Source organism: Anopheles ziemanni, chromosome X (genome assembly GCF_943734765.1).
Source record: "Anopheles ziemanni chromosome X, idAnoZiCoDA_A2_x.2, whole genome shotgun sequence".
In the NCBI taxonomy this organism is placed as follows: Eukaryota; Metazoa; Arthropoda; class Insecta; order Diptera; family Culicidae; genus Anopheles; species Anopheles ziemanni.
Window position 1 is genome coordinate 7,119,479 of NC_080707.1, and position 26,757 is coordinate 7,146,235.

The 26,757-nt window shown below is 49.1% G+C and overlaps 3 protein-coding genes across 3 annotated transcripts in view; all 3 read right to left on the reverse strand.

Moving 5' to 3' along the window:
• Positions 1-10,991: 10,991 nt before the first annotated feature.
• On the reverse strand, positions 10,992-12,018 carry LOC131290881 (protein windbeutel). Its single transcript, XM_058320066.1, has 2 exons — positions 11,897-12,018; positions 10,992-11,813 (listed from the first exon to the last, which is right to left on the reverse strand). Exon 2 carries the CDS (start codon positions 11,809-11,811, stop codon positions 11,020-11,022), a length of 792 nt encoding a protein of 263 aa, XP_058176049.1. The 5' UTR covers positions 11,812-11,813; positions 11,897-12,018; the 3' UTR covers positions 10,992-11,019.
• A 616-nt stretch (positions 12,019-12,634) lies between these two features.
• Positions 12,635-16,897, reverse strand: LOC131290661 (uncharacterized). Its single transcript, XM_058319823.1, has 3 exons — positions 16,882-16,897; positions 13,618-15,747; positions 12,635-13,503 (listed from the first exon to the last, which is right to left on the reverse strand). The coding sequence occupies exons 1-3, from the start codon at positions 16,895-16,897 to the stop codon at positions 12,635-12,637; spliced, it is 3,015 nt and encodes a 1,004-aa protein (XP_058175806.1).
• A 2,563-nt stretch (positions 16,898-19,460) lies between these two features.
• LOC131290662 (uncharacterized) overlaps positions 19,461-26,757 on the reverse strand; it is a 29,341-nt gene continuing 22,044 nt past the window's right edge. The window contains 11 exon segments of the mRNA XM_058319824.1: positions 19,461-19,759; positions 19,837-20,400; positions 20,476-20,960; positions 21,152-22,218; positions 22,300-22,793; positions 22,872-23,010; positions 23,079-23,194; positions 23,275-23,478; positions 24,495-24,712; positions 24,795-25,435; positions 25,501-25,667. Of these exon segments, the coding sequence (XP_058175807.1) occupies positions 19,523-19,759; positions 19,837-20,400; positions 20,476-20,960; positions 21,152-22,218; positions 22,300-22,793; positions 22,872-23,010; positions 23,079-23,194; positions 23,275-23,478; positions 24,495-24,712; positions 24,795-25,435; positions 25,501-25,667 (4,332 nt within the window). The 3' untranslated portion in view covers positions 19,461-19,522.

Consider the following 26,757-nt stretch of genomic DNA (forward strand, 5'->3'; position numbering starts at 1 on the left):
TTGCGACACAATTCACCGTTTGACCACCGTCATCTGAGGGGGCTCCGGATTAGGGGGTGGCCACCAGCCGGACCGCGTGTCGAATTTGTATTCTCCTGCGCGATGAGCTAACCACACTTTTTGGTGAAACCGAAACCGGAACAGCTGGCGGAGGGTCTTCCAACAAGTGAATAAGATTATAGTACAGGGTTTAGATCCATATAATGGAATGTTTCAATAGATAGAGAGAACATTTCAAAAGCATAGGGGGTATTTTCAACCGGTTGAGAGAACTTTGCAATCATATAGGGGAATGTGGCAGACAGCTAGGGGAATCGTGCAATGTCACCGGGGAGCTTTGCAACCGGTTAGGGGAGCGAGCGGCTAACTTCACAAAAATCATCGTTTTTAGGCCAAGGAATGATATAACTTTAGATAATTAAATATTTGAAAAACGTATAACTTGTTTTCAACTAAAATAAAACAATATTCTCCGATTTTTTAGCTTATTTTCGACCTGTTACGAACGGTTCTGTCTAACAATCGAGCTGCAAAAATCGAAGACACAAATTTTAATTAAATTAACTGACGAATAAAAATACACAGTAATTAATCTACTTTTCTTGCGTGAACGTACAGGGGAGGATCAAAGTAAACAAACAAATTTCAACAAACGAGGACTTTTGTGAGGTTAACAACTTAGTCCCCTAACCGGTTGCAAAGCTCCCCGGTGACATTGCACGATTCCCCTAGCTGTCTGACACATTCCCCTACATGATTGCAAAGTTCTCTCAATCGGTTGAAAATATCCCCAATACTTTTAAAATGATTTAAACCGGTGTAACAAATAAACAAGTGTAAACATTAACGTTTTATAACTGAGTGATTTGGGATGAACGTTTACATAATTATCAGTTGAATAAAACATGAATAATTTATTATTAGCATCATAACAGAAAGCTTGCTTTGTGTTATGTACAGCTTTTTGCATATTTTCTTGTTGAATTTCCATTGTGTACTTGAGCCAATCAAAATGATGAGAAGTAATTTACATCCACAGTTAACAATAAATTTCGAGTGAGCGACACAATAGATTTAAAAACATTTCAGAGTACTAAAGTAAACAAATACATTCATCCAACGGGTTACGATGCACTTGCGATGAGAAGAAACTTTGAGCCTTAGTAATCATCAATCAAAGAACCAGTAATTTGTTCCGTTGCTTCATGCGTAAATAAGTCTTCTGGAGCGAGGAGGGCGAAGAATGTCCTAACATCTCCACTAGGAAGAGCGAATTCCACTAAAAATAAGGAAAGCGAATGTTTTTAAATAACCAATTTAAAGTTTGGTCTAGATCAAGGGAAAAGATTATTTGATATTACGTACTATCGAAAGCTGCATAGATTCAATCCAACCTAAAAGTCTGATTGTCTGATCATTGGTTTTTCTTTGCCAGCTTCAATTTCTTGTTTGATAATATATTTTTACTTTTAATTACTCACATTAGCTTGTTTTTTTTTGTTCAAGCGCACAAATAATGTACTATAGCTCGGTGTTCAGATTGTACCGTGTCTTAATGGCTTTATAATGACATGGGAAACGGTCGTACACGATGATGAAGTGTTGAATACACCCCGGCTACGTTCACTTTTCAACGCGCTGGCAATGTTTGTCATCCTGACAAAGAAAGCAATCCTAACCGAAGCCCATTAAGAGGAAAGTTAAGGACAAACAAAACGTAAAGGCATATATATATGAAGCCTACCAATTAACACCGAGGCACACGTTTCGGGCACCGGGTTCCCTGCCCATCCCGCATCGGTGGATCGTCCGGTCGTCCGTCACTTCCCGTCGCCAGATTTGGTAACGGCCAACTTTCACCGGTATGGCCCGGGGGCAAAGCGGGGCGGCGTGCGGTTTAAGGTTGCGATTAATATTTTTTCACGCTTTATCGGGCTTTGAATCGGTCGAAGACGGTGAATAGGTGAACCCACAGCCGTGCGTGCACACGTGGCGGGAACAGATCAACACAGGCCGATCCCTAAGGCCCTAAAGGCAACATCGAACCTTAGCAAACGAGCGACGACCCGAACGGCATCCCAATGCGCAATCGGATCGGTGCGGAGAAATGCGACTTTCTTCCGGCTTTTTTTTGTGAAAGTTTTACATAACCTGTCACTTTCGGTGACCGTCTCCAACGGAACGCCATCCCGCATCTTCTTATCAATCTCGCTTCGGGAAAAGCACCGCGCGCTGCCCGATGTCTTGGTAAGGGATGCTTAATTCCCGGCTTATCCTTTCTCCCGTGAGGCCTGGGCATGACGCCGACCCGAGATGGGAGTGAAAAAGAAAAAACGCGACCTATTTCATAACAAATTCACCACGGACCGGCTGACATTTCCATTCCCGTCCGGAATTAATCCCATCGGGTTAACACACGGGCAGGTGTGCGTGTGTGGGGGATATGCTATTTCGGCAGATCGGATATACGAATCTATCACACCGCTCGGCGGAATCGTTTCCCCCCTTGTCCTCTCGCGCAAGCCACACATCTCATCGAAATGCTGCGCGCACTTTCTTTATTGGCTTTCCAAACGACCAGCCGGGTTGTCGCCGCCGGCGGGAAGAGGGGGGAGCGCCAAAACGGAAACCGGTTTCGGCGATCGGTGAGGGGCGCTTGTTTTTTTTTTTTCTTCGGCTTCGCCTTTTTGTCATTAAACGTTGTCGACCGATGACGACCGAGGCGATTCGAGGCGAGATTGGTGAATTTTTCACTTTCTACCGGAATATATACATACGTGGACACTAAATTATGCTCGCAGCATCGCTGGGTTGTATATGACCCTCCCCCCCCTCGGTTATGCCGCCATCGATCGATGGGCAGCCAGTTTTCGGTTACACAAGCCCCGTGAAAGTCCTGAAGGCCCGGCGGAAGGTCCCGGGATCGTCCGGCGCGAGTCTTACTTAATTTGTCAAGATCGGTGTTTCGTTTCGTTTGCAGTCCCAACCAGCACCAGGGAACAGGTGGCTGGTGCGGCGCGATGATACAACTTCGTTTTCACTTCGAACTTTTGTCCTCTGGTGGAAGGACTTCCTTCGAATTTCGGAAAGCACTCCTTTGCCGTCCTTTCTCCCCCCCCACCCCGGCACTTTGGGCGCACAGCGACGTCACGCAATCACGCGGGAACTCCTCGGAATGTCCCATTCGGCCGGAGGGCATTCATCTCTGGCGACTGGTTTTCGTTGGCGACTTCTCCCGGCAGTCGAGAGTTTTGATTGATACCTTCATTTTCACTTTCGGCGCACACAACAACAAAGCCCCTCGTCGGAACTCCCGTGTGACGGGGGGTGCGGGGCCGGCATCGCCCCCTAGGCCTCCTTCCTCGGCTGCTTGAATATTTATGAACCCCTCCGAGGCCGCGTAGTATTGCCCAGTGCAATTGTTTACGTGGTCACGTACCCGGGAATGGGATGATGGTTAGTCAACCTCTCCGGTGCCGGGAAAGGGATGTCTCTTCCCACCTGCGTCTTGCTTTCCTTTCCCGACCATTCTCCCTTGGGAGAAAGACAGCCCGCGGGCGTACAACACAAGCGGTGCCGTTTCACTTTTATATAACAAAAGGGAAGAGTTATCTCGCCACGGCCTGCGGCATTATTTGTTTGCCCTACGCCCAGCTCCACTGACCACACACGGCTTGGTGAGATCTCACAGAGAATCTCACCTGTTGTATCGATCCTAGATAGTCTTTTCCAGTTGGATATCTTATCCTTTTTTCCGCTCGAACAAGAGGAAAGTAAATGACCAGCCGATGATGGGTTTCATGCTGCTGTCATTTATAGCAGCAAACACACAGTTTTCCATTTTCCACTTTACACATCAATCTGCTCGTTTGGACGTGGGAATCATTTGTGTTGCTGGCTTTGACTTTACACCCAATTCCCAACACGCCGTTGCGAACCTGAAACGATCGGGGGGAAATTAAATATCTTGTCTTCATCAGCGTAAATTTTCTTCAATCAGGACAATGTTGTGGTGTGGAGTTTAATCTCTATCCTTACATCAAACGGATGATGAGCTAAGTGCGATTGAAAAACAGAAATACCGTAAGCGAGAGAGAGAGCGAGAGAAGAACACATTTGCGTAGGAAATGACCCCAAAAAGCGACCGAAACGAGTGCGCTCGGTACACTGGCTTTCCTGCGCGACCATCATTTTGTTTCTCAAGTGCAGCAAAACACCAGCCGTTTCGGGATGCATCACTGGATATATATCGCCCCCATCCCCCACTTCCCTCCCGCGGTTGACCAGCGTAATCGGTTTTGCCGAGCTATTCAGGCCTTCGATCATCGATGCGCACTCGGTTCCGCACTGGTTCCGGCTTCGCTAACGGACTGTGCGATGGTCGGTTAAGCCGGGTGCAGTACAACCTGCACCGCAAGCAGGTAACGCCGTCCCTGATCCTGCATGTTCTATCCGGCGCGCGGCCTTTCCGTATGGTTAGCGAAACAAACAAACAAACAAACCAAACGGACGGACGCGAAACGTACAAAACGGATCGGGCTGCATCTGTACATGTAAATCCATTTTCCTCACTTAGCAGCACAACTCCGATGGGAGTTTCAGTAGCTCTACTTTCTCCGCGTCGCGCTGCCCGTTAATCGCGATTAATCGAAGGAAAGTCACCCAAAATTGCACCACTATCTGATTGGAATCACCAATGGGGATGGGTTTATATTGTAAACTTAAAAGACATAAAACAAAACAAAACCTATATAAAAATGAAATATATTGATGGTTAGAAACTTGAAAAAACACATAAAGTGTATAAGATACATCAATTAAATCATATAATTAATTTATATTTATTAACTATTATATGTTGATGTGGTTTGCATTTTCAACAAAACATTAGATAAGTAAAGTGCGGTATACGACTTTAAGACAAAATTCCAAATGATATAAGAACGATGAGTTAAAAAGGATAGCCCAAGCATTCGTTTTATATAAAAAAAAAACCCGTATGGTTTAAGAAAAAAGGATCGGAATTCGATCTAGTCTACTCATGAAGTGTCAAGAGTAGAATCCTTTCAAAAGGTTCTTTCACCTTCTAACGATCACATTTTCGATCTATTATTCAGTGAGTGTATAGTTAACAACTGATAAGCATCCAAGATGCATTAAATAATCTGAAGTATACACCGCATAAAGTTGCTAGTCAAGCAGTAAATATCGAATATCGATTAAGAAGAAAACGGTTGTAAATCCAAATAGCAAATCTTTTCTTTATCAAATACATTCACTGCTGCAAGGTTTTTAATGATATGCAATTTTCAATCCAGCATTTAGGGTTTAGTAGCAACAATTGATGAGATGTAATGCTCAAATTTCAAATCATCACCGGCTATCTGCTTCTCTTCCGATATCATTTTGTAGAAGGATTTGATATGACAGTTCAGTTTTGATAAAAATAGTAGGCTTTTTTTGTGCAAATAATAATCAAAGCGTGCAAAGTGTGTACGGCACTTGCGCACATCTATTCGGTTGTCCAACTTTCCCTCTCGAGGCGCGTCCCGCCGGGTTTGATTTCCGGGTGCTGCTCGTGTCAAGCAAAACGCAACCGAGAATTTCCAGCCCGGTACGGAGCGGTGTTCTGCTGGCGCAGCCTTTGTGCAACCGTGGCCCACCGCATTGGCAACCCCGTGAACGCCTAGTTTCGGACCCACGTTGTTGCACCGTGTGCAATTGTGTCTATTTCGCTGCGTTGCACCTTACCGCACACCGTCCATGTGCAGGCACAGCTGGATGGATGGCCGCCTTTGCGGGTTTCTTCTCGAGGGTAGGGTGTTGCAAGAACGCTGCGGTTGGGTAAGACCCGATCGAAAAGGGGGTTAACCAGCACGCTGGACGACGGGAGTCAGTCAGCTAAAACAACAACCGATCCACATGGCCGGGTGTTTTCGATCTAGGTACACGCGAACGCCCATCGCCCAGGCATATGTGCTTTCGTTCATTGCGATTCTGATGTAACTTGTCGCGCCACACGGACCAAAACAGCAAGCAGCTACTGTCCGGCGAAACTAGTCATTGACATCGCCCCGACTGGACACACGAAACACCCATCGACGGTAGCGATGAAACTGTTAAACTAGAACAGTTACGGCTTGCCAACACCAATATTTTACCACACGCTTGATAAATGTTCCTGGTCGAGGCGGGCCAGAGAAACCCACCAGCCGTGGGGCAGTGTAGAAATGGCAAAAAGTATTCCTTTTATAAAAATAGGTTTGATAGGTACCTTGGCGTAACGATCGTCTTCGGTCATGCCTGGCAATTTAGGGCTTACTATACTATTCCCTTTGGCGTACGTGGATAATCAATCCTCTCACGCGCAGAAGAAAGCCCGGACTCGAACTCGAACCTCATCACGTTTGAATATAACTATCCAGCGTCTACTAAAACGAATGTGAAAATTGTGTGAATCACTGTGACGTTCAGTCGTCGATATTAGTTGCTTAAGAAGAATGGTTCTTGCAGTAATCGAATTTCACCATTTGGACATTCCATCTTACCGCGATTCTTAAATGGTTTGTTGAACAACTGAAACGCATCCATCGCATTAATTCGTTAGCCTTATACTAACACCACTGCCGCTTTCTACTGCTTACGGTTGTGGGAACTCTCATTGCGTGCGGTATTTTAAAGCTCCGTTAGGTCTTCGGATGGATTTTCCATCGGTGAACTGTAACCGTTTTCTGCAAGAACTCTTTTAAATTATACTTACAAATGTGGAGCACACGTTCAGCACGCCCCAGCTTGGTGGAGGTAACGTGAAGGAATTGGTTAAAACTCCACCGATACTTAAGGGTGGGAATTTCATTCTCGGGATAGACCTTGATCGACATTAAAATCTGCCAGGAATGTCCTCCTTCGGCGTGAATCGGTGAGAAGTAATTCTCGTTCGCCCGAATGTTAATGGCCGCCCGGCGAGGGTGTGAAATAGATGGGAAGCCCTGTTTAGAGCCAGCTGGAGGAGGTTAGCCTCGTTCGGGTTAGCTAGAACACGGCCGATCAGCCAACAGTGCAGCATCTGTGTGGGTCTCGCGGTCGACATCGAATGATGCTGAAATGTTTCCCCTTCCCCGGGGGCGAAATTCGGGTAAGACAAAGGGCCGCGTCCGCGTGTGGCGTGACTACAAGAAGTCTTGGGCCGTCTGGGCGGGCCGACGACGTCGACGATGACAATAGAGATCTCGCTCGGGAGTTTTGCGCCGTGAACTTCTTGAGCAGATCGAGGAGGAGATTTCTCCGAAAAAGAAAACCCGCGACACAGACACACACAAATGAACCACAGGGGGTAAGCTGGCGGGGCTGTTGTGATGGTGGTATGGGTATAACAATAAAATAAGAAAGAAAACGAACAAACCAGCACGCGGCCAAAGAAAACGCTAGAGCGCCTTTCGTTCGGGGACAGCGCGCGGTATAAAACTTACCAACCGTTTTCTCTTCCGCTCCGGGGGCTGCTCCCGAACGAACCGAACGGGGGAAAAAAGCGTGCCGTCGGTCGGTCCTCGCGATGCCACCGGGGCGCTTGCGCCGTGCGCCGTCCGCTCGCGTGATGATGGATCAGCGCAACTGGAGCTGGAGCCGCTTCCAGGCGGCGGTGTCGGTGTGCGCTGCTAGCGACGGTGCCACGAACACTTGATCATGCATTTGAATCCGGAGGCTGAATGATGGGCTGATTTGGTACTTGTACTTGTTGATTGCTAGTGGTTGTGTAGTGTGCGCGCAGGACGTAGTGGAAGCAGCTACACGCGTAGTAGATTCTCGACACTAACGGGACACCGACGCGGCGAATCGGTTCGCGAGCGAACGTCGACCGCTGTCACGGCACGTGCATTGAACTCTGTGCGCGTTGCAGGTGCGTCCGGCTGTCCGGCGTGGTCCGGCTGCTGTTTCGAGCACCGCAAAACCGTCGAAATTCCGACCTCCGCCGTGTCTGTTACAGGTTGACCTGCCACCAGTTCGATTTCGTAACGTGCGGAAACACACAAAAACAAAAATTCAAAACGGTAAAATTGCGGTCCGAAACTCTATCTCACGTGCATTTCGCGGCCCCGGTCGCCACCTCCTCCACGCCTCCTACAGAACTGGAGGCGTACCACCGGTACCGTACCCTCCCCTCCCAGCGCGGTTGTGGCCTGGTTTCGGGTGGCGGGTGGAATGTCGATTTTGCTCGCACAAACAATAAATAATAATGGTCCATGCACGGCTGTTTATCTCCAACGTGTGTAGTGGCCCTTCGGCAAGTGGCCCTTGTTTTTGCTGCTAACGTTTAAATTACTTCTTTTTCAGACCCTCGCGCCTCGGCCTCGGCCATCGCATCGAAAGGCATCCGGAGAGGTCACTTGAAAAACAGAACCTAACGGTTTCCGACGGCCGACGGTGTAAAAATCTTCGCCAAACGGTGGCGCCAGCACACACGCACACACGCGAGCCAAACAGCTACGCGCACACGGAATCACAAAGGCTACGAATCGAGCCTCCTAACCGGATCACACTCAGCCTCCTCACGGTGGCTCGAAACCACCGATGATCGCACGTTCACTGCACTCCGCTGGCAGAACCGAAACGAAATCTCTACTACCGAACGAGGCGGGAGGAGGAAAAACTAAGCTGCACGGGAAAACACACGACGGCAAGTGCGCTACGCCGCAGTGCCAGAGCGCGACTGAGCCAAAGAAAACCGCTCCACCGAAAAGGTTGCTCCCACGGAGCCACGCCGAGGATCCGCCGCATTGAGGCTGCGATCCCAACGCGCTGGAGGAGCCCATACCCGCATGTACCCCTACCACCGATGTGGCTCACCCTGGCGGTGAAAGGGCCGGCGAGCACCTGAGGTCTGCTCGCTCGCGCTTCTTGAGCCCACGGTGGCGCACCTTGCCTTCAAGACGACGCTCGTCGTGCGTAAAGACGGACGGGGTTTCTTCGCGTTCGCGTTTTCGTTCGCCCGCCGCACTGCTCCTGCTGTTGTTGTTTCGGTTTCGCTCTTTTCTCGATCTCTCGCGCCTTCTTCATCGCTCGGTCTTTCTCTCCACATTCTTCTTGGCTGTGTAGCCCCATCCTCCAGCCCCATACAACACCCCACCCCGAAGACTTCCTTTGTACTTGTCTTTGCGTTTCACCATTAACCTTCCGTTGGGGGGGTTGGTGGCTGAGGCTCTCGCCCTCTGCTTCTACGGTGGCCGATGCCGGGCTGGCCAAGATGCTGCCTCTACAGCAGATGAAGCCAGTGGTCCTCAAGTGGTTCGGAGCCGTGCAGCGATCCACTTTAAATCTCAACAACCTGTAACATTTTAACATCAACAAGCGCTCGCGCAAAGCATACCCGAATATCTTGTTATATTAATTTAGAAATTTCCTGGCTATATATGACCAACTTTATTTAAGCGCTTTTTTTACTCGAGGCTTTCAAACATCAATTATTTAAATGCTCTTTGAACTTTGGTAATGACTAAAAAATGTCATTCCATCGCTTACTCAATTTAGCAAACTTTTATTAAACCAACACTTCTGCTACTCGAAGTTTTTACCCATAAATTTATAAACGGTGTATTAAAACCTTAAACACCAATATTTTTCAATCAATCAATAATAGTTTGCGTTTAGTTTACAGGTGCCTCAAAAGGCCGATAAAGTTTACCTTTAATCAACTTCAAAGATTTATTCCGAAAAGCAAAATGTTCAGTATGTGTGACATTTATTTAAATTTAAATAATTAATTGTATCGATAAGGTTTCATTACTTTCGGTAATACCATTTAGTGGATGTTTGCAAGCTGCTTTACTAAGTTACTGCTGCTGCTGTTATGATATCATCTAAAAATCCCTGTAATTGGTAAGTATCATCCAACATCCATTTGAAACCAAATAATATAGGGATTGAACGAAAAAAGCGAATTACAAAACAATCTAGTAAATTAAAGAACGTGCTTCATATGCTTTCGCATCTAATCGTCTAAACCAATGCCTAGTAAAGTAGATAGTTTACTAACAGGAGAAATGAAGGACCGCTGGATTTTATTCATTATTTACCACTTGTTTTTCCTTTCGCATGCACACTACCACGAAACAAATGATCGTCGAAATGTGAGCGGCCTAATACTTTGGATCAAATTCCCTTTCTCCACGCTTCGAAAGATTTTGCTTTCTTCTCTCATTCACAATTCCGCGGGCACTGCGCCTGTATTCCTCCGCTCGTATCGGCCGATCGCAAGCCGTCCGATGCGGAATTTTCATGTCTTAGCGTCTTGCTTCTCATCGCCGATAGCTCGCGGTGTGTGAAAGGAGAAATCATCGGTGGAAAACCCGCCCGGCGACGACTTTTCTTCTCCCTGCCACAATAACTGTCCTTCAATCTGCACGTGGAGCCGGAGGAAAAATGACGACACAATAGAGGGCACACATACAACGGCAGGCGCTCGCCACGCATTGCAAGGTGAGATGATGTTGCAACAGCATCAAAAGCACTTCGTTTCGATCTTCTTTAATTTGAGATTACAGCAACTTCGACGCCACCGAGCGTGGAGTAGGAAGTGGATGGAAACAATGCGGACGGAACCAGCACATGCCCATTCCGTATAAATTTGTGAAGCGAACGTATGACTACGAAGGCTACGAAGTTCTCGATATTTCCCATACTGCCCATATTGATTAGGGCGAAAATAATTTGAGGAAGGTTCCGATCCGACTATTTCAGGCAAAATTAATTTCACAGCCGTCAAATGTTTAAAATTATTAAAAGAAGAGACGTAAATCCCAACCATATCCCCCATAGAGATCGTTTGGCCTCATAAGAGTTCAGTTTAATATTTGAAGTATTATGAATAAATGTGTAAAATAAGTACAATATCGATTGGTCATTATATACTAAGCAATAAAACTGTGTAATAGTTAGTTAAATAATAAAAATTTAAAATGAAATTAATTAAACAAGCATGTACATTGTATGATTGGATCGAAATTTCTTACCGTTTTATTTAGTTTAAAGATCATCATGAGAATTTTGTGTTTTTTTCTTAGCAGCAATGAACGAAAGCATGATGTTTGTGCGTAGCGATAATTCCGCCTTTTTAGCGTCACTTAGCTTTCCCTTCAGCAGCTTTTCCACGCGCTTGAGTTCATCGGTGATCACGTCCTCGGGGTGTTTGTCCGACTTTTCTATCTTCCGCATCAGCGACACATACATTGGGTAGGACTTTTGATACTGTTCGCGCACCGTTTCATCCGTGTCGAGGTTTTCGATTTGGGCAATGATTTTCGTCCTCTCATTTGCGTCCGCTGTCTTCATGAACGCATGGGCGTACTCGTCCAGCTTCTGCACACACCCGGGCAGCCCGATGTACAGATCGGTGTTGCGCTTCAGAAACATGCGCAAGTTTTCCTCCGTGACGGCGAGTTCGACGGGAAAGTCTATCGGCTCGGTTAGGCGGTCACCCGCGAACAGCTTTATGACCGGGTACTCCTTCGGAATGTTGAACCGCCGCCCTAGGTCGGTGTTGTCCTGCTCGCCGTAGTCTTTAATGCCGACCAGCACGAACAGCAGATCGTCGGTCAGGTCGACGGTTTCCTGGGCCAGCTTTGTGAACGCTTCGTGCTTGTCCCCATAAGGGAAGGCCGTGTCAAACTTTACCAAACTGTAGCGGAATTTCGATACCACCTTGTCGAACGTGGCAGAATCTAGATCAACGCATCCCCGGGCGGTCCAGGTGTTACTTGAATTAATTAGCACAGTCGCCAGTGGTATGATGGAAAGCACGAGAAGTCTGCACAACATCGCTGAAAAGTCAAATGTGAGATTGTAGTAGGCATCTTCGATAGACGAATAACATTTTAAAAGTTCAATGGTCGATGTTTGATACCTGCTCGATATTTGATAGCGGTTGATTGCGTTGGGGATAAAACTATCGAAGCACAATTTATTTCACTACACTACACAACCCGAAATTCGGCGAGAATTGTTGTCAGTATCCAAGTTGTGTTTATACTACCAGTGTTGCCATCGTTCACCGTTAGGTTATGCCGGTTGCATACAGAGTTTTGCAAGCTAAATTCGTAAAGGTAGTTTAAAACTATATGATATAATTTTCATATACTTTTAATTTTTGTTTAAAAGTGATATGTTAAAATTTTCTAGCATAAAGCTGCTAATAGTCGGATGCAATATTTCAATGCAATGAAATAAATTTCTACTGAAAATGACAGTTATTGCAATATTTCTGTGCGTATTTCATTGCAACATTGCAATGATCCAAATGGGGTGGTTGAGCAACCTATCAAACGAAGAAGCGACAAAGCTTGAATGTCTTCACAACACCACTTTTACTGATACAAGAAAGAGGAACTTGGTCTGGAAATTGTATATCCAATGGCAAGAAATCTAGCAATCGCAAAAATAAAACTTTTCTTTCAATTTTGTTGCATGCCTACATACATTTATATTTTTATTGTTTTTTTATTCGCTTCTCAATAGATCCCATTTGGGTGTCGGTATTTCACAAGCGTTTTTGTAAGGCGTCGGTCCATTACACAATTGAATTGGGAGAATGTTTTTGGTAGTAGAGCGGAGTGTTTGAAATTTTGGTTACTTCTTATGGGGTTTAGATAATAATGACTCCTTCTTCGTTGTAATACTCATCGTAGTCCGGTATAACACTAAACGGGCTCGTAACGCCACCCGCGCCAGAAGCTGGTTGCTGTAATGCTCGGATGTCTGCTGCCGATGCAATCATCGGAGGGTGGCGTCTGGAAGTACCATCGGACCCGTTGTGGCCGCTTGGTTGCCGCTCGGCAGTGCTCTGCGGTGAATATTCCGTTGGCCTAAGGTTTGGCACCGCCGGTAACGATTGGTAGTACGCGGGCAGGTTAGAGGAACGATAGGTAAGCTCGCGATGGTATGCGAGACCGTTGCCGTTTTGGAACGCTTCGCCAATGATGAATACCCTGTTCGGGTTGTTACTTATAGCTGGTTGATTAGTTTGGCTAATTGTAGTATAATCGCTGGATACAGCCACAGTAGCACTTGTTGTTATAGACGTCGCGTTTCTAAGGTGTGTATCGGTACAGCAGCTATTGATATTTGGTTGATTATATGGGATATGCTCGAATCTAGGGTTGATAAACCGTCCAGCACTGTATCCGTCTGGTGCAGGGCTGCTTCGTTCCGGTGAGTGCTGTATAGGTGACCCTGCGGAACCAGCTGGTTGCACTGAAGACAGTTTGACAGCATCAACAGTGGCAGCTGTTGTTTTCGTTGCCGGCCTTGGACCAACAAGGTCAAGGTCTGTGATTTGGTGTAGGCCGTTCGGTTCGGTGGCAGTTAAATGCCGTGGAGTGCTAGTGAACATATCCGCCTGGTCACATGAAGCAGGATAAAACACATCATTTGCATCGTAAGCACGGGCTGTTTGTATTAAGTTGAAGGGAAGCACTGTGCCGTCAACAGTTCGTTGTATGTCCCCGGTGCCCACTTGCTTTCCCTTTGATGTGTCCATGATGTTAGCAGTTGGTATGGGTGATTTAATCTGTACACTCTTCGGGGAGGGTGAGGTGCGACATGCACAACCATTAGCGTTGGATAAACTCTCCTCGGGAGGAGGTATGGTCGTGGAACTGCGTGAAGGAGACGGCGAGGATAGGTAGCGCACCCGCTGCAGTTGCTTGCTGCTGTAGTCCTGTATAATAACCGTACTCTTGCAGCTGGATCCGCTAGAGCTCCTGCCCTTGCGCTTTCCGGCACCGGCCTTTTGCTCGGACAAAGTAATTGTGACTGCCGTGCTTTTGGCTGCTGGTAACGGTGGTGGAGGTGGTGGCGGTGGTGGTACCGGAATCGAAGTTTTAGTCTCACCAGTGCCCAGATCGATGCTGGCGCACGAAAACGAGGACGACGAAAAGCAGAGGTTGCTGGTGGTGCTGCTGCGATCAATGTACGTGATTTGCTCACTCAGCTTGACGGACTTTCTCGGGCCATTATCCGGCTCCGGGTGCTTCTGGCCTCCCGAGAACAGCTCGTCAAACTCTTCGAAGTCGCACGTTGGCCGTCGGAAGATATCGACACTGCCAGCCGAATCATCATCCTGGTGGCTTTGCAACGGTGGCTCAATCCGGTGTCGGATGCTGCGGCGTTCGACCTCCTCCTGAAGCTCGCCGGTGCGGGATGAAATATCGGGCTCGGTCGCTCGTTCTCCGGCTTCAGCCTCCTTGAGGAACTCATTGATCCATTTGCGTTTTAGCTCACCGCAGTCGATCGATTTGCGCAACACCTCCGCCAACGGGACAAACTTGTCGCTCGGAACGTCGGTTGCCTTTTCGGATCTGGGCACGGACGGTCCATTCGTTCGCTCGACAACAGCTTGGGGTTTTACAGTGCGTCCACCCATACCGGGCGCACTTGAACGTGAATTTCCACGGCGCAGCTGGGCGACACGGGGCGGGAGGGGATGCCGCTCGGGGACAGGAACAACCGAGGCCGGGGGTTCCACCATCGCCTCCTCTTCGCAGCACACATTATTGCTCCGAAAGCGAACCTCGATCTCGTCGGAGTTGTTCTCGATGGAGAAATCGGACGCACGTTGCAGCTTAAAGTGCATGATGGCGGCTGCCGAGGACGAGGATGGTGTCGGCTGGCCGTTTGCACGCTGCCCGACCGGTTGCCGGAGGTCACCACCCGATGCCTGACGCCGATGGGAAGCGATCGGGGGCCCGTCTTGAGGTGACTTTTTCTTCGCGCTTCGTGGCGATCGCCGAGGATACGCCGGGGGATGGATACGCAGCGAGCGCACCTGATGTGCGTCCGATTCGCTGTCACTTTCCGACCTCGGGTGCTGCTCTCGCGGATCGTGGCGCGCCCGTCGATGGTACCGAATGGCCAGCAGGTTATCTACCGAGCGTGTTTTGAGTGGAGCCGGCGGGAAGCCGGTGGTTCGATCCGGAACGGGCACTTCCGGCTTCCTGGCCCATCCGCCTAGCCCCACCCCGCCGGCCGAGCGGGCCCGGGCCGCGCTCGCCGATTCGCGCTCCACTATGCGGAATAGCTCGCTATTATTCTTTTCCCACCGACCCAGCTCCGACGATCGCTCCGACAACCGCTCCGACCCGTTGCGGGCTTGCGGTGGCGTCGAACGTTTCCTTCGTCTTGGGGGCGGCCTAATGGAAGCCCCCTGCTCCGGCTGCCCATCAAGCGCCGTGGGACGTTTGCAAGGGGAAAACTTCTCGTGCACCAACTGGTCGGACGACGGCGGCCCACTGATGGAACCGGTGCCCACGGCCTCACCGACCACGGCCTGCGTGAGTTTGCGCGGCAGGTTCAGCAGGATGCCCCGCTTGGCCGCGCTTCGATCGCACTTGAGTGCGTACAGTCCGAAGTTGTCCCGCCGGCTGAACTCGGCCGGGGACTGGTTGCTCACCGCCGCCGTCGAGATGATACAAATATCCGAGGGATTGCGCCGATGATGCTGATGCTGCCGGTAATGGTGCGGTGCGTTCCGGTGCGCCGGTGGCCTTCCTTCCTGGCTTCCCCCGGCCCCGCCCGAAATCGCCGGCTGGATGCATTGCGGATTCGGTGCTGGCGGCGGCACCGCACCGGAGTGCATGAAGCTGCCAAGCCCGAACGAAGGCGGCAGCGACGGGAACTGGTTCAGGCTCAGCAGTGAGCCACCGTTCCAGTTGCGAATCTTCTTCAGCTTCGGGAGCTTCGGCAGCGGGGGAAGAACACCTGCGTGTGAGAAAGAGAGAGAAATAACCGTCCAGCCAGATTGGCATTGAGAGCGAAACACACACATACACAAACTATTCGGTTCTATTTAGCCAGGAAGGTGGCCGGGGGGATGAATCAAATCGGTTTGTATTCCCTAAGTTTTCATTCGTTAGAAATGTTCCCTGGTTTAAGCATGCTAGACAATTCGAAAGTATTTGCTTATGCTTTCGCAAAAGTAAGAAGTTGGATACTTCGTGCTAAATCAATAGTGTAGAGTTGAACGTAATATCAATTTAATTGATTGAAGTTGAAAATAAATATACAACTAGTTGAACCCAAACATTCAAAAACAGAAACGATGAAACGATCGCCATTTCATTCATACCCAGCATTTACTATAATTTTTTGGTGTAGGAAAGGACAATACCCTTTTGCCCTTTTGTAAATCGAAACAGTCACGACAACCTTCCTTGCTTCATTACCACGTTTACACATCCACTTACTGCCATGGGGCGTTGAGAGTGTATTAAATGAATTATGGTAATTGTTCTTCGAGTTTTCGTTGTGCAAATGGATCGCAATAAGATTACAGCTAATTTTACCATTCCCAGTTCATTTAAGGTGCCTTTTCTACAAAATGTTCAAACAAAGTCAAACCCATTTGACACTTCCCTTGGTTGATGATTCCTCAATTTGTAAGTTTCACTTTTAACAGTTACAGATTGAAAGATGAATTCACAATCTAATTTCTAGTGTGCAAACCAGGGTCAATGAGGGGCAGTACCAGGAAATGCACTATCCAGTAATGGTTTCGAAGTTGTTCGATACACGAGACGTGTATTTTTACCACTTCTTTCAAAGGGAAACAACCTTGGAATGGATTGGACAAGTTTTTGTGTCACCTCTCCGTCCAAAACAACTGCGTCGATATGGATCAACTTTGGATCAGAACAATCATCAAACCCGGTCGCGGCATTACTCTATTACCAAACTAAACCAACTAGGACTAGTTTCACATTCGGAAGCAATAACACACCAGAAACAGACAAACACACACACAAATGCGAATCGACCAAGCGAATGGAAGCGGGAATGTCTTGTGAGGGACGGACCGGACGTGGATGCAGCTAACGATGCTAATAACTTTCGTACTTTTGATGAAATCCATCCTTCCGGCGCTGGGACGATCGAAACCGCTTCGAAACGTGTTTTCCAAAGGGTTTTAGCTCATCTGGTAACAGCTTCTTGAGAGACGGGACGAAGGAATCGTACAGTTTTTGCACAAACACACGCCCTACCGTCGTGTGGCACAACATACGAGTTTCGTAGGCAGCATTCGTTCGGTACTTTCTGCTTGATCGGTGGTTTGTTGAATGTTTTTTGTTATTCGGATCCTTATCGTGCGCGGAAGGCACGACTTTACACCTAACAGCTCGCCACGACGAACCGATTTTTGCCTAAAAGCAATAACATTGTGGAGATTGGGCGCCACCTAAGGATATATTGCACGGAGCGTGACGATAGACTTTTAACGGTTCGTAAGGAGGAGTGCGGAATAGGAATAGGTGCGTCCGGGCCCGCGCACCGTTCTGAACCGATACTTCGAATGTTGGGCCGCCATTCGCAGCAACTCGACCTTAATTCAATTACCGTATGCGTGCTGCGGCTTACGAGCTCCATGTCCAGAGGGAAACATGATACTTGCAGAACGAGGAGAACGACTCGACCCGGCGCAAGCAAGGTCTTTGCTGGCTGTAATAGGCCAACGTGCCTGATGTCATATCTGTTACATAGATTCTTTGAGCATGGTATGGCTCGTGGCCCGGTCATGCACTGAATCGGGGTGTTGTTTTCAAAATCGGTTCTGATGTTGCCTAACACAAGCATCGCTTTCCGATCTGAAGATGGCAAGTAAAGCAAAGCAGTTAGAAATTTTCTAAAATCCAACATAAACTAAATGTTAACTATTTTCAAGTCTGGCAACATGTTTACGAACTCAACATCAAATTTAAATAAGGAACAATGGTTTGGTTTAGTTCCAAGACAAACAGTAAAGAGAATTGATGCCTACTCATGTTTAAAACCCCGTAAAGATATGCTTTTCCGCTACCCAACGATACTTCAATCCTTGGGAGCTATCGGATACGTTTTGCTCTATCGGTCGATATGGTATATCGACCAACAAGTGTTCATTTTCGGGATACTTGGTTCACTTAGCAATCGCGAACGTTGAAAGTTATCTATCGATATATCAGTGGATAAAACGGCTGTCAAACGCGAACAAATTTGTCGAGCAGTTGCTATATCGATAGATATTGCTATCGCGAACGCTAGAAGATGAACCCAATCGATCGATATACTTTCCACTGCCATGGACCAGTCGATAGCGAGTTAAAAGATCATTTTTAATGATGATGCACTAAAAAATCAACACGAATCCACAGTAACTAACACCACCGAGCATCACAATTCGTTATCTCTACCAAAATCACTGATTTTATTGATTATTTATTTTCATCTGATTTCATCTGTTTACCAAATGTATCACTTGAGCAGTAAAAAAAGGATACTTGGATCCAGCTGGATGACGATTGTCTTCCATGCGATTTTTACATCCATAGAAAAGTAGCTAATTAGCATCCAGAAAACTGGTTGCCTTATCGACCGATAAATTTATATCGACCGATTCAATAAAAGCGTACGCGATGCAAAATTCGAGTAGATAACTTTATCGACCGATAAAAATGCATCGATCGATTGGTGAAACCTACTTCGTTCGCGATAGGCATCCTTGATATTTTGTGAACGAAAATGGAAAAAGAAAGTTGGCTATTGTAAGGCGGTAAGGGAACGGGGAAGGTGGCTATGAACAGTGTATGGCAAGAGAAATGCAAGTAAAACAATAAAAACACCGCCATTACACAAAACGCAGAACTCACAGAAGCAGATAACATTGATAAATTATATGAATATTATTTCTCTTTTCTAGCTAATTTCGTTTCTTTTTTTGTTTTGTTTTGTTTTTGGAAGCTCCACAGTTCAACTTAAGCTTGGTGTCGTAAATACACGGGAAGCAATGTCCTAGGTCTAAAACAATTCGAACGAACAGAATACACAAATACACACATGTTGATCGAAGGGAATCTAGGGCTCGCCTTGCTACAGGCAAACCATGTAACACGGAGGGACGGGTGGGAGGCGCGGAGGATGGGAAGATGTAAGGAGGAAGGGAGGGTACGACCCTGATGTACTGTTGCTGCAGCGGCAATTAAAAGCCAACACCAACCCTAACGCTCTCTTATACAACATTATTCGTCGAAAAGAACTTTTTGCGGGAGGATATGAAGGAAAGGGGGGGGGGGGGGGGGGGGGGGTGGACAAGGGAGGATTAGGTGCTCCGGGGAGTACCTAGGGAATGCCCTAGAGGTTACTGCAAACTGTCTGCTATCTACGCGACCCTCAACGTCAACGTCAATTCTAGTAGTTTTGTCCTGAGCGAACTGTGTTTTGGTATACATTTTATCCTCTGTCCTATTAGGGGGGCTGTTGTTGTTTTTGTTCGTTCCAGTGTGCTTTGTTCTGGTATGCCTAAACTAGTGTTTCTTTTCGCCCTTTTCTGTTTTCTCCTTCACGCGAGCAGGGCAGCAACAGTGCACGGAATCTGGAAAATCCAACGCAAACGAACGAAAACACGAACCCGAATGCAACTTACATACGAACACACACACACACACACACGAACACACATACACACTGATTGCGATTAACGGTACGGCGAGGGTACGGCAAGCTGCTAGATAAACACCTGGCCGTCCTCGGATGCATTGGATAGGGAGAGCTGCGCCGAGCGGATGGTCTTGAACGTGTCCTTAGCGGGCGTGACCGGGTAGCGCGTCGGTCCGGTGTACTTGCGTGACAATCCGCCGGCGGTGCCGGTCGTCCTGCCACTGCCGATCCGGAGCACATCGCGTCCTGCGTCTGTTGTCGGGATCGGCTGCTGCTGCTGCTGCTTGGTGTACGCTCGAAGAATCTGGCAGCGGGGAGAGGAGGTTCGTATGATCAAGTGACGATATGGTAGGAGGATAGTGGTCAGCGACCGTGGCTCACCTTTGGTAAGTCCGGCATGCTCTTCGAGGGACTCAGACCGACCAGCGACTGTTGGGTGGCTGTTTGTTGTTGCTGCGGGTGCTGCTGGTTTCGATCGACTATTCCCAGCCTGTTGCGGGTGCGTAGGATGTCGGCGACGTTTTTCGTGTAGCGCTGGCTGGCGGCATCCGGGGGGCATCCGCTTCCGTTCGCACGCTGCGATGTCACCGGGTAACTGCCGAGCTGCTGTTTGGCCCCTCCGGCACTTTCGTCCGGGAGCTTCGGCGCATTGGTGTAGCGCGCGGAAGGCAGCTCCGTCGTCACCGGCACCGGACGGCTGCCGTTCTTAATGTACAGGCTGTGCGATTTGGTGACGGTGGCAGCACGCCCGCTCGCCGTCCGCTGCTGCTGCTCTCTGGGTGGTTCTTTGGGCGCAAGCTGCGGGAAGTGACTGAACGACGGCTCGCCGCTCGGCTGGAAGATCTGCGACAGGACGAGCTCGACCGTGCGTCCTGTTTGCTGCAGGATACGCAACGATTCGGCGTACGGCAGATTGAGCAGCGACTTCCCATTGACCGCGATAATCTGCGCAAAACAAAGAAAGCCAAACACATGTTGTGGGTGTCTTCACAAGCACTCTTCAAACACTTGCGTTCGTACCTGATCGCCAACTCGTACACCATTGCGCGCGCCCGGTCCGTGCGGGGCTAGATCCTTCACGTACACATGGTTATCGTTGCCCTGCACGATGCTGATGCCGAGCGTGTACCGCGTGACCATCGGTGGCTCCCTGCGCTTGCGCTGTCCCAGCGTGGCGTACGGGAAGCGCTCGTCATACTCGTCGCCCCCGAACCCGACCATCGAGGTCGGTTCAAGCGCGGACCGTCTACCACCTCCAGGTATGGCGATCGACTCCTGGCTGCGCGACAGAAACTGCTGTCGCCGGCCGGTAACACCATCCGGACCGGATTCACCCACCACCGGCACGGCATCCTTGACGATCACGACCGTCGCAAGGATGCGATCGTTCGTTGGACCGCTGCTGCAGCTGCTGATGTTGTTGAACTTCTCCAGCAGCGTGTCGGAGATGGTTTCGTCCTCCATTGGCAACTCGAACTGGCAGCTTTCACTGCGGATGCTCGACTCTGTGGAAAGTAAACACAACGAATGTGTTGCATCGTTATTAGTTGTTTACAATAACATTTTGTTTTGAAAACTGTTTTTGCTCTTTTGTTGTTGTTTTGTCTTGATACGTTGTGTCACTGTTTTTTTTGAAAAGTACTTTGAGGACTTCAAGTAAAGTAAAAGATCTATGCTCCCTCAATGGTCTACTTACGTATCACACAAGCCTTCGGCGAAAGCAGCGTCTCGGTGCTACCGCCGCCACCAACCATTTGCTCGTCGATTTTTTCCATAAAGTACACGGAGTTCATGCTGCTTTTCACCGACAGCATGTCGTCGACGCAGCTCTCGATCAGCGGATGGGAACCCGGTGGTGCCGGTTCCCGGGCGGTTTGGGCCGATGCCAGCACGTATTTGGAGCAGCCGTCGTCTTCGTGCAGCAGATAGGTGCTGCTGCTGCGGCTGCCGTGGGCCAGCAGGTTCTGGCAGGACGGTGCATGATCGATGAGCGCGGCCGGCAGTAGAAGGCCACCGGTGGCGGTCGCTTGTGGCCCACCGTCCAGGCACAGGTTGTCGAACGACTTGTTGAGAAACTGCGCAGAGAACACCTTGGTGCCCATCTTCACCTTGTTGCGGTTGATACTGTGCGTCGTTTTCGGCGAGTCTTCCGGCGAGACGCCCTCGTGCGAGACGACGGTAGTTTGGGAGGGGTACTGGCGCGAGAGGCCCACGGTCGCCGATGGGGCGGGGCCCGGCTGCCGCTCGTCCGGATCACCGGCGCTGCAGGCGTCGGCCGAACCGGCCAGGAAGGGGTTCTCGTTCTCCTTGTTCTGATTCTGCTGGTTGGCTATCTCGACGGTGAGGTTCAATGCGGACGTGCTGCTGCCGCCATCGGCGGACGTGCTGCACTCGATGGTCGATTTGGAGCGCTTCAGCAGAAAGCGCTGGCGTAACCGTGCCAGCCGGTTGTCGTTCAGCATGGATTTCTTCAGATTGCGCACCCGCAACCCGGTCGTCTTGAACGGTTTGTCGATTTTGTCGATGTTTTTCGCATCGAACCCGACCGCCGCCTCCGGGCCCGGGTCGTCGTCGACGATCTCCCGCACGTTGCGCTTCTTGCGACCATCCTCCGAATGGCCCGAGGAGGACGTCGGGTCGGGCGATCGCCGGTCGATCGGTATGTTCAGCTCGGTCGCGAGCGTCTTGATCGAGATGAACGAGTTGCGCAGCTTCATGTAGAACTTGTGGTGCTCCGAGGCGAGGTTGAAGGCGAAATAGCTTCTGTAAATGGGGGAAAAGCAAAATGAATATGGTGTTTTGTTATGGTATGTCTCTCTCCGACGTGCGTCCGGCGAAACTCACTTCCGACCGTCCATGCGCAGCTTGTACTTCACCAGACTCTTCTCGCTCTTCGAGCCGAGCGTTTCGCTGCGGCGCACCACCACGCAGAACGCGTGCTTCGAGAAGCAGATGTTCTCGATCTCGAGCCAATCGAAGAACGCGTACAGATGGCGCAGGAAGCTGCTCTTGCCGTTGCGACCCTGGTCCGGCGGTTCCTGGTTCGGGCGCGGCTGGTAGCGCACGTTCCGCTCGAAGATGGCAACGCCCGCCAGCGAGATGCCGACGTACACGTCGAGCGTCATGCCCTCGCTCGTCGCCCAGGACGCGCTGTACAGGTGCAGGCCGTACTCCTTCAGCTCCTGCACGTGGCGGATGAAGTTGTGCTCGGCCTCGCGCTGGTGCAGGCCCCGCTTGTGGTAGTGCGCGTTGCGTAGATACCGGGCCAGCTCCTTCTTCTTCCGGTACACCTCCTCCGGTAGGTAGTGGGAGATGGTGAAGTATTCGGAGTACTTCATCTGCAAATGTAAATGCAAGCACGACGACCAGCCGTGGTTAGACCGAGCCCGCGCGAGTCGATAGGTCAGGAAACTTACGTTCTCCTTAAAGCTGCCCACTTCCGCCTGCAGCGCCAAGCCGCCCAGTGCGATCAGGTCGTCCTCGATGCAGAGGATTTGCCGCTCAAGGATGCTCTTGCGTAGCTGCAGGTACAGCAGATGGCGCGACTCCAGGCAGCTGCAAATAGAAGGCAGCATTTGGTTTACTACGGTTTACAACCAAACGCAACACACACACACACATACCTTACGCCGCGGAGTGTCGGCAGGAAAAATTTTATCCGTACGTACAGCATGAACACAATGTTTTCCGCCATCAGCGTGCACTTCTTCGATGTGTTTATCCAGATCTGCGGCGCAACCTGCAGGCGAAGAAACGTTTGTTTTCCCCTTTCATTTTACTTTTTTTTGCTCGTTTCAAACACATTGTCTTGCACAGTACCTTGTAAATTTTCAAATCCGCCGGCAGAAACACAAAATCGCCCCCGATCAGGGCGCACAGGCCGAGGAAGAAGTTTTCGGTGAGATTCTCCAGCCGCAGTATTGCCTCGAAGATGTGGCGCGCTAGCGTCGTGGTCGGGTTGCACGTCACGTTCACTTTGGTACCGTTCAGCAGGAGAATTGTTACTATTCGCCGGTGCTGTGTCTGTGAGGGTAAAGCAAGCGGTCAAAGAACAACCATAAAGTTTCCTTGTTACACTAACGTTCAGATCAATTTAACGTTCGGAAGGTTTGTGTTCGACTCAAAGGGAACGAATTCAATTAATAACATAATTTGTAACAACACGATTCGTTTCACTTCAAATTGGCGTCTATCTTCCTTTAGCTTAACGTCGAAATAGTTAGCCGTACTAAATCTCGAAATCTCGACTAGAAATGTATGAACTACAAACCACAATTCTCGCCCAAGGTTATAATATACACTAGATCTAGTGTATATAATATAGAACAGACATATATTAAACAAAATAGCCAATAGCAATAACCTGTACAAGTTTACAGTACCATGATTTAAAATGGCGAAGAACATCCCCAACATTCGATAATTTTGTTTCGGGACATTTCTAAAGAAATGCTTCAATTGAATTGAATGAAAACAATGGCTTTAAATCTACCTGAACGAATAATACCATGGAGTACGACCCATATTCTTCCAATGAATTTGTTTTTAGATAATAAAATAAACAAACAGTACTGTGCCAAAACATCCACCTTAAAACCTCCGTTAAAATTCATCCAAATTGATCCATCTTGGATTGAATTCTACTCTAAAATAATAAATGAACTACAATTACTACACTACAGACATGCGTTAAAAGTTGTCTCTCGTATGTAAAGGATCTGCACATTATTCTACAGGGTTGGAAAGTTACTGGTGGGGTAATTTCCCGAACATCATCCGTTCGAAGTTAAAAAAAGTACCTTAAACTACGAACATATTGAAACAATTCAATTGAAACTATATGAATAATCGTAAAATTCTTGTTTGGCGGCAAATATGATTATGACGAGCCTTTGTTTGTCAATTACTCTTGTCGTTGTATGTTAATTAGCCGCTCAATGTAGGATATAAGCTTTTTTACACAAATGTATGCATATTAATCGTATCGCCTTTCATGATCCAACGTTAAATTGACCTGCGCAAGAAGGTGTTGGACATACTTTCGCGTCGGTGAGATCAATTGACTTTGGTGCCGAGTAGGAATTGCAAATAAACTCCGGACCCGTATGGGTCGCTCCCGTGCCTCCCGGGCCATCGCCCTCGTCGATGCCACCGAAACCGCTCCCCCCATCGCAGCCATTGTCGCGCGTCGGTTGTGGTCGGCCGCTGTCGCTGGTTTGCGTCGCGATCGCCACTACCGCCATCGGCGCACCAAGATCTGCAAATAGTACAGCACACAAAAGAAGGGTTAGCTGGGTCGCTTGATGAGAAAGGTTGGCGGTTAGAAGGCGGGCACCTACTCGGCATCGATGTCGCGTTGAAGCTGCTCTGCTCGAGCAGCAGTCCGTCCTCGACTGGACCGACCAGGCCAACCAGGTGGTTGATCGATTTCGAAGGAACCAACCGTCCAACAGCAGCGGCGGCCGACGCAGACTCTGGTGGAAAACCCCCGTGGTGCCGGTGGTTGGCTGCTGCTGCCGCCTCCGCCATCTTAACCTCAACCATTGTCACGTCGATCGTGTTGCGACGGTAGTCGTGCCGCTTGCGTGCGGCTAGCATTTCCGCATTGTGTCGTCTCCGCACGGTGACACCGTGGTGCTGCTGCTGCTGCTGCTGCTGCTGCTGCTGCTGAGGTGCTAGCTGCTGCTTCCCTCCGCCGACCGCCTGTCCTCCCTTTGAGTATGAAATCGTGTGGTAGTTGTGGTACGGATCCGGCACTAACGCACCCACCACCTGATGCTTGTCGTACGGTCTGGGTAACGAGGCAAACCGCTGCTCGGGTGCTGATAGTGCCGTCCCCGGGCGTTTTACTTTCAACGTCCCGAAGGTGCCGGTTGCCGGTAATGGCGCCGGTAATGCATCGCTTGCGCCTGGCTCCTTTTTCCGGTGCACCTCCAGCAGCTCCCCGTGGTCCGACGATCGGCCAGAGTCGGTATCGCTCCTACAAGCAAACAACAGATATGTATCATGTTTTTCCTAACCCAGCTGCGGGACTTGATATCTCACTTTTGCTCCTCGAACAATTCCGCCGATCGTTTCACTTTCAATTCCTGCGGCTGGTGTTGTTGCTGTGGTTGGTACTGGTCCGACGAAATCACCTCTCGGAACAGGTCCATCAGCATGTGGGAGAACGGTTTGTAGAGGTGATGATTTTTGCAGTAATCCGATATAATCTGGCAAAAACAAACAAAAGCAAACAACCAAACAATCAATCAAATTTGTCATAATCTGTCAAAACAAAAATGGTAAACAAATGTAAATATAATGCAATAAAAACCAATAAAAAGTAAAATGTTTTTTCAACTACAAGGATTTTATACAACATTCATTTATTAATTCATGATTGCAGCTAACGTCAAGCTGGCAAACGATGCTCGACCCATCAGCCAGTTCGTCATCGTCGGTTGCGGTACGGATGTATGCTGTGCACGAAGGGAGGGAACCGGACACCGAGCTGCAGCGGCGCCTCGAGACAACCTGGTCTGAACGGCACGACGCGGCCGTTGGCTTCCGGTACCAGCTTCGCATCGACGGGGAACGAGTGCTCGCGGGACGTTACGGTTTCTTGCTACAGGTTGGTTGAATTTGTCTTCTTCAACACTTATATTAACTCAGTATATTTACTTAGATTAGGAAAACAAATTGAGCGAAAATTAAAAAAATCGAGGTGGGCACTTTTCCGTGCCTATAGAACTGAATCTTCACTGTAGAATAACTAGTAATTTATTTTTTAAATCTCTACCACTCTCATTAAACTGCGATCAAATCAGCTGAACAAGCAGCGTCTGACCAAGCGACGCCAGCCGCAAAACTTCCAGCTTGATGCACCCTTCGATCCAACCAAATTTAATTTCGCTCAAGTCGATTCTGCTGAGGTGTTGCTCGAGTTGCAACTGCAGCCAGCGGTGCCGACCAGCTCTAGCGGTCCGCTTCCGGTGAGCTTGTTGATCAACAACAGTCCACTGACGCCTTACCACGCGCTGGTGCTGCCGGAACGGGAGTTGAGGTGGCCGCAAGCTCTCACCTTGGCCGGTCTGCACGCGGCACTGGAGCTGCTCGCTCGCCTGCCGGATCGCCGGTATCGGCTCGGCTACAACAGCCCCGGTGCGCTAGCGTCGGTTAACCACCTGCACCTGCATCTGCTCCGGATCGATCGAGACCTGTACGTTCAGGGCGCGGTAAGTAGTTCCACAGTACAAACACGGACGACACAATGCTGACTCGTTGCAACTGCAGGACCTCGTCCCAGTCGGCGGTACACCG

Bases quoted from the DNA above. Each gene is read 5' to 3' on its own strand.
- LOC131290661 (XM_058319823.1), bottom strand. The intron at 13,504-13,617 runs GTTTATCCAACG...AGGGAAAGCAAG, and splicing joins CATACCTCCTCCCGAGGAGA to TGGGCACCGGGGACATACAA.
- LOC131290881 (XM_058320066.1), bottom strand. From the start codon at position 11,811: ATGTTGTGCAGACTTCTCGTGCTTTCCATCATACCACTGGCGACTGTG.